This window comes from Eutrema salsugineum, unplaced genomic scaffold (genome assembly GCF_000478725.1).
Source record: "Eutrema salsugineum unplaced genomic scaffold, Eutsalg1_0 scaffold_4, whole genome shotgun sequence".
NCBI classification, from domain to species: Eukaryota; Viridiplantae; Streptophyta; class Magnoliopsida; order Brassicales; family Brassicaceae; genus Eutrema; species Eutrema salsugineum.
In genome coordinates this window covers 2,266,640-2,276,735 of record NW_006256686.1, presented here as the reverse complement: position 1 = coordinate 2,276,735, position 10,096 = coordinate 2,266,640, and the positions used below count along the sequence as shown (strand labels likewise).

Sequence of the window (10,096 nt, the reverse complement as noted above, 5' to 3'; positions counted from 1 at the left end):
TTATTGCTTGATCATTTTCAAGACAAGTCTTGGCTGTCTCAAGCTCTTTCTCTTTCCTTTTAAACCCTTGTAAGCTTCATTATCGAGCCCAAGCCGCTCACCAACTCGCCAAGCCGCTCCCCTTGACCTGCCCATTCATCCCGCCTCGACCCGCCCATCATCACCTCGCCCATCGACTCGATCGCCAACTTGCCTCACTCATCCCCCATCTCGCCATGACCCACCACGCCAACTTGACTCAACCACCATTTCCCACCCGTCGAGACACAACCCTCACTCGCCACCCATCTCGCCCAATCCAATCAGCCTGCCTTATCTCACACCTGACCTCTTCACCGTGGGGGCCCCCAATCCGAATGTGGTACAAGATGAATCAACTATGGTCTCGTGTTTTGGACTACGGCCGAAGCATGATGCACCGCTAGCGCCACTCGCCCGGCCGCGCTCAATGCATGCTCGATCCGTGTCATCCTTTTTCATCCCGGTTCGATGTTCATCTCCTTCACAATCCATCATATGACCATACAATCACTATCAACCACAACACATTCATATCATCACCATCCTCTGCATCATTCCTAGAGCATCCATGTAAGTTTTATTTTTCTTATCTTTTCCATACATTCATACTCTATTTACTCAATTTATTTCACACTGGGGACAGTGTGATTTAAGTGTAGAGGAGGATTTCATCTCTTACGAACCACCTTTCTTCATGAGTCTTACATTATTCACATCTTTCTTGTTTTATTTTAAACAATTAAAAAAATGTTTTCAAATCAACATACGTTTTTAAGATAATGATGAACATGAATCAATGATAGTTGATTGTGTGCTTTTAGGCTATTCCCTAATGACATGCTCATTCGTGATTTAGGATTAGACTAGGCGGTAACCAGGCACATTTGACGTAAAGTACCCCAGAGGAATTTCAATTGCTTAGATTTAGAGGAAAAAAACACTCTGTATTTTATTTGGACTAAACATTGACTTCATTTTCTCATTGAAGACATAAGATCATGGAAACGAATGATCATACATTCAGAACTTCTTATTCTTTTTACCACTGTTTGTTGATCCTAATGACTAATTCATCTTTAGCTAGTTCTCCACCTTACCCTACCTCTTTGAAACCACATGCATTCTTGTTTTTGTTGTCTTATATGCAGATATGTGCAAAAACGCCGGAGAGAAAGAGGAACGACGCAGTTTTCAATCACTGAAGATGGAGACTTTGCGATTTATGGGATTGATTCAATAAGGAAGAAAACTTGGTTGCCTCAGAAAAAATTCAAAAACATGGTATATTTTCGTGCCCCTTAAGACTTTCTCTCAACAAAAAGGTGTTTCTCCTTTAAAAAAAATGTTAAAAAAAAGAAAATCAGAAGGGAAAAGAAACAAAAACCTTATTGAGTCTAAGTGGTTTGATTTTGTCTATGGGGCAATCCTTGCTTTGATTATTTTTAGTCCGAAATATCAACTATCGATTCCTGAAAAAAATATAAGTCTGGGGAAGTAGTAGTTTACACCAAAGGAGGAAGAATTGTGCAACAACACTTAGCAAGGAGAAGTGACTAGATATCAAACCGGGATATCTGAGATAGGAAATCAGAGTCCTCAGGTGGTAAAGTACATTTCTTAGGCGATGCAGAAGCCTGGCAGATTATTCTCTAGAAATTCCCCAGTACAGGGAATCAATTTATATTTCATCTATTACACTTCTGACGAGATGCATCAAGGTCCTCATCAGTCGGTTTAAAGGTGGAGTCAGCCCAAATATAGAAGAAAAAAACTGAACAAATCTGGGAGTCCATCAGCAAAGTAAATGAACGAAAAAAGGTCAAAGGAAGAGAGCAAGTAAGAGAAGTGAATCGTCAAGACAATATATTCACTTGTAGAAGATGATTACGGAGTGAAATTCCTTTAAAAGGGGTTTAACCTCTAATGAATGGAAGGAATTGGGAGGGAAGTGAAAATCTCAGCCCAGTAAAACAGATCCAGTATACAAATGGTAAAAAAGTAAAAAGGTCGAAGAAGTGAAATACATAAATGCACTAGAGAGCTGAGCTGAAAGACACGGTGGAGTGAGTTTAGACTTAAAAGAAGAATAAATCCAAATCTGTCAAATCAACCCTGCCATGTCCAAAGATTCGTTTGAACAAGTGATTTAAGGCACCTGAACGTAATAGTCATACCTTCAAATTAGAGACTTTTCATTGCAAAGCAAGCGGAGTAAATGACAACATTAAACACGAACTCGGATTATAAAGCAAAAATAAGGGCAATGAAGTTAAAAAATGAATTTCAACTGCAACTTGCTCTACTATAAATACTTAGCAATTCTTTGTTCTTTTTCTTGTGTAAACACTCTTGAAAACTATTTACTAAACTCATTCACTTCATACCTTTTGTTTAAAAATTTATTTTGATCCATTTATGATTAGGTCATCGAACCAACACCAAATCAAACGATCGTTCCCAAGCTCAAAGCACCAATGATCCGTTCCAAAGCTAGGAGGTTTAGAGAAGGGTTCAATTTGGCCATAGAATCATTACTAAGCACCATGGAGCTTGAAGGTGCATTCAAAACCGTTTCTCAAGAGCATTACACGCAAGACAGCCCCAAAGGACCCGATTTAGCATAATGGAGGGCTTCGCGCGTTTGAGGCTCAAAGAGAGCAAGCCTCAACTAGAACAAGGTATACATGTTTACTTGGCAGGAAATGGAGCACGGAACACCAAGAATTCCGAAGAGACTGCCTCGGACCTGCAAGATACAACCGTTTCAAGACACGAAGCCGATAGCAGGCAAATGAGACAAGAAGAAGGACATGAAGCAGGACACGAGAAGATACTTGAAGAACTCATATGACACGACGTTAGCAGGACTCTAGACGAAGGAAACATCAAGACTAACGAGCAACATGGGCCAGAACGCGACTTAATCAACCACACAACAAGCAAGTCCACAATCGCCCTTAATCAAGTATTTTCAGTTTATACGATCTTTGCAGGTAACATGGAAGTATCCTAATGGTGTCTAACACACTAGAGAGCATCAGAGGTCCACGGAACAAGTCCAGAAAAGGTTGCGCATAGCTAGTTCTTTTCTTTTTTATTTTTAAGTGAACTTTCCATTTTTGTGTCCAAATGAGACGCTTTGCCATTTTTGTTTTATTTCTTTCACAAGTCCTGTTTTTTTTAGTCTTTAGTGTCGTTTTTCTTGTTAAGTGTCAAACCCTAGAAGGTTCAAAGCTGATGGAATATTTATAAAGTCCCACACGCAGCTGTTGTACTCACCTTTTTTTCACCTTATCAATAAAATAACGCCGTTTTTCCTCTTAGCTTGTGCTTGAGAGACTTTGCTTGTGTTCTTGCATGTTTGATTCACCAAGGGGCAAGTTTGCAGTATCAGAGATCCCAAAATAATCTCTGTGGTGCCTTCGATCCACTTCACAACCATTCTTTGATCTCTCAAGAGAGAGCGATAAAGCCAGCTTGACAGATCCCGTATCGATTCAAGCCTTGTGTAAATGAGACTTGTCTTACAATCTCCATCCACTGATCCCCACGAGAGAGCGTGAAAGCCAGCGTGTTGATCCCCCCAAGCCATTGATCCCCAATCATATAAGCCTCTCACCGAGTCTTATATCAATTTAGTACTTCCAGAGCAACAAATTTTCGGTTTAGTACTCAAATATCATTCGATTTTTCTGTTATTAAAGATAAGCCAATTTGATAATTTCTATTTACAAATTTTGAACGTTATAATTCCAGCTACCTTCAAGGATTTTTCTATTGTAGTCAAAGAAGTTATATGTGTCTAACTTTGTAATTTCTCATACAGATGGTTGGAAAACAAATCTTTCTGCTTGTCAAGGGTAGATGGTTTGAAGATACTCCGGGTGTTTGGGCTTTCATGACAGACAAAACAGATCACAGCCAAGGTGCTTTCTTAACTTCTAGGATGACATATAAGGAGGTTTTGAAAATCGTGAGAGAGAAGTACCAGTTAAGTGAAGATGCAGGGGTAGCTCTGACATTCCAGTTGCCCTCGTATATGCTCATGGATGATGGCAAAGATGCACCGTCGGTAGATGTTTGTGGTGATGACGATGTTTCTTTGTTCGTCCAAATGCGCTATGAAATCGAACAACTGAACCTATGTTTCACGGTGCATAAAGAGGATACCCATTTTGTGCCACAAACAGCTTTGGTGGAATTTGTAAACACCGGAAAAGATGACTCTGAAAACATGGAAGATGATGGTAAGTTTGGTCATCGGTGTAACTTTCACTATTACAAAATAAGTAGTCATATAAGTAGGTTTTGCTTACCAAAGTAGTAGACTATCCAGATCTGGTTTTTACTTATTTAGTAGTAGACTATTTTACTATCCAGATCTGGTTTTTACTTATTTAGTCGTTGACTATGTTAACTATCCAGATCTGGTTTTACTTATTTTTTTTGTAGACTATGTAGATCTGATTAACCTTTTAAGTGGTAGTCGCCTACATATAGTTGGGTATTTGACACATGTTATTCACATTTTTCTTAATGAGTGAGCAACTAAATGTATTTGGATATTTTATCTCTTGCGTGTGCATTGTTAAGGTAAATGAATACAATATCTGGTAATAATGACGTGAGTGGATTTCTCTTTTGCTTGTATAAGGATCTGAAAAAATGGACGAATTGGCAGCAATTTGTCTTGCTTGTGAAGAGGTCGATTTGGATGGAGGCAGTGATGAAGAATTCCTTGCGGGTAACGGCAAAAAAATGCTTAACTTTTCCGTTGATGATTCTGCAGAGGCAAACAGTGCGGTGGTCAGAAAGAAACGGCATGGAAAAGCCGTACTCGAACACCCCCCCCCCTTCAGGATGCGAGGCCGATTGGAAAGTCCCAAAACAGAGAGAAAAATGTTTCTTCTCTGACCCAGAAGAAATGCCGGTAATGTTTGTAAAAGATGCTCCTCCGATAGTGGACGAAATTGATGATGATGGTAAGTAGTTGAATATATGTAGCCATTTATAATTACTGTTTATGTAGTTCACTACAACATATCTTTCTATATTTACAGGAATATATAGTGCCCTGAAAGACGTCCGATAGAGGGGGATGAAATTTTTGTTGGCCGGATATTCAGAAACAAGGTCAAATGCAAAATCAAGATGGCTATATATGCAATCAACAGGAAATTCCACTTTAGGACTCCTCGCTCGACACCACAGTTCATGGAATTCGTCTATGTGAGCTCCTGCCGGTGGCGCTTGTACGCTTCGCTGATGGACCAAACCGGAAACTTTCAGATAAAAAAAGGCACGGCTGAAACACACCTGCCCACTTGAAGACCGTAGACAATTCCACAAACAAGTAACAACAGAAGTCATAGGGGAATTGATACAACCAAGGTATTCATCTATTGATTATAGTCTTTACTCAGATATTTAAGAGTACATTCTTGTGGTTAATGTTTTCATGTAGACAAACACTAATAGTTGGCTAAGTGGGAATGTAGATTTATCGCAGGAAAAAAAGGCACGGGTCCTATAAAGATCCAACAAATCATGCTACATGAGTTCCAGGTTAACATCTCCTACTGGAAGGCGTGGCGATGCCGTGAAGTTGCTGTCGAGAAAGCTTTTGGATCTGTGTCCGGAAGTTATTCTTTACTCCCATCGTATTTTGAAAACCTGCGTACCTCATACCCGGGCATTGTTTGCAAAACAGAGTTCCAGATTAATAAAAATGGTTCTAATAGGGTCAAGTATATGTTTATCTTATTTTCTGCCTCCATTTCTGTACTACCGTACTTAAGGTCTGTCGTGTTGATTGATGGTACACATCTTGTTGGCTGTTATGGTGGATGCCTTATTTGTGCGAGTGGGCAAGATGGAAACTTCCAAATCATCCCAATCGCTTATGCCGTCGTGGACAGCGAGAAGGATGCATCCTACAAATGGTTCTTCAGGTGTCTCAGACGATCATAAGGGATGAGAAAGGAGTGATGTTCATCTCCGTTAGACACTCATCGATCTACTCGGGACTGAAAAAGGTAACTACTTGAAATCAGTGTTATGAATATGGAATAGTTGACTACATATAAATATTTATTTATATCCGAAAATGATAACTACTAGTAGGTAACTACAATGGATATTTCATATATTCTTAAGGTGTACCCGTCTGTTGGGCATGGTGCGTGTTTGGTGCATCTAGCGAGGAACGTGACAACAAAGTTTAAAGAGAGTTGCTTGCCTTCACTAATGGTCCGTGCAGCAAAGGCTTATATGGTGTATGAGTTCAACCAACTATTTGCCGAGCTGCGACGAGTTAGCTCTGCATGTGCGGAGTACTTAACTAATATAAGATTACCACATTGGACGAGGGCCTACTGTGTTGGTCAATGCTACAACGTCATGACAACCAATTTTTCTGAGTCGCTGAACAAAGTACTAAAAGAATGTACGGAATTTCCCCTAATATCCATACTTGAAGCGATACGGATGAGCCTAATGGGATGGTTTGTACGGAGAAGGTCTTCGTACGCCTCTGAGATACATCTCCTGACAAGTAAAGTGCGAGACATCATGGACGACATCTTTTATGAAGGCACCAAGCTGAAGGTAAAACTCGTGGATAGTAATCATCTATTGATTATAGTCTATAGTCAGATACTTATACGTCTATTCTTCTGGTTTATGTTGCCCATGTAGACCCGTATTAACAATAGACTACCTCAAATTGTAGGTGATCGTCGTAAACCAGAATGAGTTTGAAGTTTACGACTAAAAGGAGTTTAGATTTGAAGTGAATCTGCAGACTAAAATATGCAGCTGCAGAGAGTTTCAAATGCTACTTATACCATGTTGCCACGCATTGGCTGCCAGCTCGTACAGCCAAATTAATAACAATACCCTGGTGGGGGAGGTATTAAATGACTATTTGATCGAATTGTTGTATTAGATGACTTGTTACTTTCGTAGTGGAGCGATCACTAAATTACTCAAAATAAATAACTACATACTAGTCAACTAAAAACCAAATAGGGGTCAGAACAGACACACTAAAATACTTATTTTCGTAACTAATACAAACAAAATCTGAGAATAAGTAACTACATATTGGTCAACTAATACTTACCAAAAAGTTATGGCCGGTTTATGGGTTAAACAATATTAAATCAGATAATAAGTGAATACATGATAGTCACTTATTCATGTTGTAAGTGAGAAGTCATTAAAATAGGTGAGAAACCATTAATAGATATGAGAAAACGTGTCTCTAAAGCTGGATAGGCTACTGAAAAAAGTTAACCCTAACAATAGTTTGACTGGAAAGCGACATCCGTTTGGAGAAGAAAAAAGGAAGGATTTAACAAAACAGATTTAATACAACATGCGCCAAATTTTGAGGAAGGCAAATTCAGGGATTAGTTGGCGGAGCCACTGAAGTAGGTGGGTCGACTTACATAGTAGGTCAAAAGCGTAAGTAAGAGCTGCATCATGGACCAGATCGTCTTCAATGACAGTGTCGATGAGTGGAGCTGAAGTAGCATGAGTATAAGAACTCCACTATGACCTGGGACAAATACAATGTGCAGTTAAAAAAAGGAAACAATTACATATATATGATAAATGACTACAAGTAGTAGATTACCCATAGTTGCTGTTTGGAAAACAGTCTTAGCAATTGAAATGTTGAAAGCGTCTAGGGTGTCGTTCTTCATCTCTGAATTGTAAGCAACTTTCCTGATAAAGTGTGGAAGAGATTTCGCAAGTGGTACTAAGAGAGTCTTAAGCTTCATCTCCTTAATCGTTTGGTTTCAATTCAAAAACAGCTATCTCATGTGCCTCCAAATCGATGCAAATACCAATCCAATGCCTATTGTCAAATTGGAAGGAACAGTAGACACGACCGACTACAGTGTATCGAGGGTGTCTGTTTTTGACATAGGCAATGGTACCATTGGGGAGGGTAATCTTGGACTTCTTCGAGTTTGTTAGAAATTGGTCGTGAAGCTACACAATTTCGTTGATTAATCTGAATTCAACGAAATCGTAATTCATTGGATGAGTGTCTCTGGTCACCCACAGCTGATCACGGATACAGGAAATTAAGGCATTCATGCCCTATTGAAAAATAGAAAACTACTAGTAGGCGTCTATAATAAGAAAAATATAGTTGTCTAAGAAATTACCGAAATTACATAACTTACCAAGGCGCTTACTGGCTTCATACGAGAAATTATTTTATTAAAGATGTTGGGAGACAGACTAACGCCTTACCAGGGGTGGAAAAGACTATGTGAATCAAATAAAATATGTAAAACAAAGTCAGAAATCAGCTCTTTTTGGCGAAAAAGAACTTCATTACTAAACACTAACCTCATATCTTTAATTCTGGCTTCAAGGAAACTTGTTCAGAGGTGGGTCTAGGAAAAAAAAAGCAGACAATTTTACAGATTTGTCGGTCTTTTTCTGCTGTTTCTGAGGGTACACAAAGTCTGAAGATGTAGATGCAGGAGCTCTTGGGCGCAAGCTTTTGCATATCGGAGGAGGAACTTTGGAAGAATCTCCAACATCCATTCTGCTCTTCTGCTCTTCTTCTCTTAGCCGAGCTTCCTCACGGTTCTTCTCTTCTTGAGTTAGACCAAGTGAAAAGGCTTGAGGGTCGTCTATTATTGGGTTCAATATTACCTAATAATAGACGTTTTCAAACTTTTTTTAAAAAAAAACTTGATTTATATGGATTTATATGTAAGTTAGGTAAGAGCACTGAATCACAGATCTTACAGAAATACATAATTACGTACCTGCTCTTTAGGTACTTCAAAATTCGGCTCCGGGATGCCAGCATTCTCATCGGTAAGCTGAATGATCAAAAGAAATGGAAGCAGATAGTTGAATACATATCACTATCAGATAGAAACTTATTAAATAGATGGCTACAAACCTGTTCTTTATGTAGTTCAGTTTGTGGATCACGGAGCACAGCCTTCTCATCGGTGACCTGAAGACTCACAAATAATATTAAATTAAAAAAACGATTAGTAGTAGTCAACAAAACCGGTTGAGGCTAAATATAGAACCTGAATTTTATCGATCTGAATTAGCGACTGGATTGTCTGCATTATCAAAGGTGGCCTAGACAGTAACACAAACATTAGTGAAAATAGACGATTATAAAATAGTGGTAATGAGTTAATACGAACTTGATCTTTAGCGGACTCAAAATTCGGATCTGGGAGGTTTCAAATATCTTCGGTTGCCTGAACACTAACAAATAACATATGAAATAAAATTACTGTATAATAAATGACTACTAGTAGACGAATACGAACCTTAACATTTGTGGGCTCGGGATCTGGGACGTCTGCAGTATCCTCCATCTGCTGTAAAGTAATACGACAGGAACATAAATGTACGATGATCAGATTATTTGACTACAAATATACGAATACGAACCTGATCTTTTGCGGACACCGAATTCGAATCTGCATGTCCATCGGTGGCTTGAATTGGTAATTGAAGAACACAGCGTCAACTTATAGACGACTATAATGTAGTCAGAATATTCATGGGAGAAAAATAGGTGAATACTGTGGAATAAATTCGTACCTGTAAATTAGAATCCCCCGAAATTGGATATGTGACAGGAATTGACGGAACTGGGAGATCTGTATTCTCATCTATGACCACTTCAGAGGCATTTAAATATTGAAGCAGTTCATCTATCCTATTGGTCGCGTGGGTCGCTTCATCAGTGAAAGTAACTTATGTTCCATCATCTGCAACTTGAGAACCGTCCAGACCATCCCCAGCCTCTTTCATGGAAATGTCTGCGTTCTGCTGATCCCCTAGGTTATCTTCTTCCTGAGCCCCTTGGTTATCTCCTACCTGATCCCTTTGGTTATCTCTTTCCTCGGAATTTTCTGATTCATCGTCATCTTTGTTAGAGGTGGTAACGGGAGAAGTTTCAGTAGGAGCACTCCGCTCTTTGAATTTCGTAAACTCGGAGCAAAAAAGGGCAAGCTCCTTGAATGCTGATTTGACACCACGACGAATCAGTTGAACATCAGATTTTATCAAGTTG

The 10,096-nt window shown here is 39.2% G+C and overlaps 2 protein-coding genes across 2 annotated transcripts; one reads left to right on the top strand and one right to left on the bottom strand.

Annotated features, from left to right (window-relative positions):
* Positions 1 to 4,066: 4,066 nt before the first annotated feature.
* Positions 4,067 to 6,774, top strand: LOC112084359. The gene is made up of 5 exons (XM_024153480.1): positions 4,067 to 4,268; positions 4,676 to 4,854; positions 5,886 to 6,056; positions 6,178 to 6,627; positions 6,718 to 6,774. The coding sequence occupies exons 1-5, from the start codon at positions 4,067 to 4,069 to the stop codon at positions 6,772 to 6,774; spliced, it is 1,059 nt and encodes a 352-aa protein (XP_024009248.1).
* A 1,620-nt stretch (positions 6,775 to 8,394) lies between these two features.
* Positions 8,395 to 9,639, bottom strand: LOC112084631. Its single transcript, XM_024153888.1, has 7 exons — positions 9,622 to 9,639; positions 9,469 to 9,547; positions 9,345 to 9,392; positions 9,093 to 9,147; positions 8,957 to 9,013; positions 8,817 to 8,873; positions 8,395 to 8,700 (listed from the first exon to the last, which is right to left on the bottom strand). The coding sequence occupies exons 2-7, from the start codon at positions 9,507 to 9,509 to the stop codon at positions 8,410 to 8,412; spliced, it is 549 nt and encodes a 182-aa protein (XP_024009656.1). The 5' UTR covers positions 9,510 to 9,547; positions 9,622 to 9,639; the 3' UTR covers positions 8,395 to 8,409.
* Positions 9,640 to 10,096: the final 457 nt, after the last annotated feature.

Bases quoted from the DNA above. Each gene is read 5' to 3' on its own strand.
- LOC112084359 (XM_024153480.1), top strand. From the start codon at position 4,067: ATGGATGATGGCAAAGATGCACCGTCGGTAGATGTTTGTGGTGATGAC. The intron at 4,269-4,675 runs GTAAGTTTGGTC...TGCTTGTATAAG, and splicing joins TGAAAACATGGAAGATGATG to GATCTGAAAAAATGGACGAA. The intron at 6,628-6,717 runs GTAAAACTCGTG...TTGCCCATGTAG, and splicing joins ATGAAGGCACCAAGCTGAAG to ACCCGTATTAACAATAGACT.
- LOC112084631 (XM_024153888.1), bottom strand. From the start codon at position 9,509: ATGGACATGCAGATTCGAATTCGGTGTCCGCAAAAGATCAG. The intron at 9,148-9,344 runs GTTCGTATTCGT...GTTACTGTCTAG, and splicing joins CCGAGCCCACAAATGTTAAG to GCCACCTTTGATAATGCAGA. The intron at 9,014-9,092 runs GTTCTATATTTA...GTGAGTCTTCAG, and splicing joins TTCAGATCGATAAAATTCAG to GTCACCGATGAGAAGGCTGT.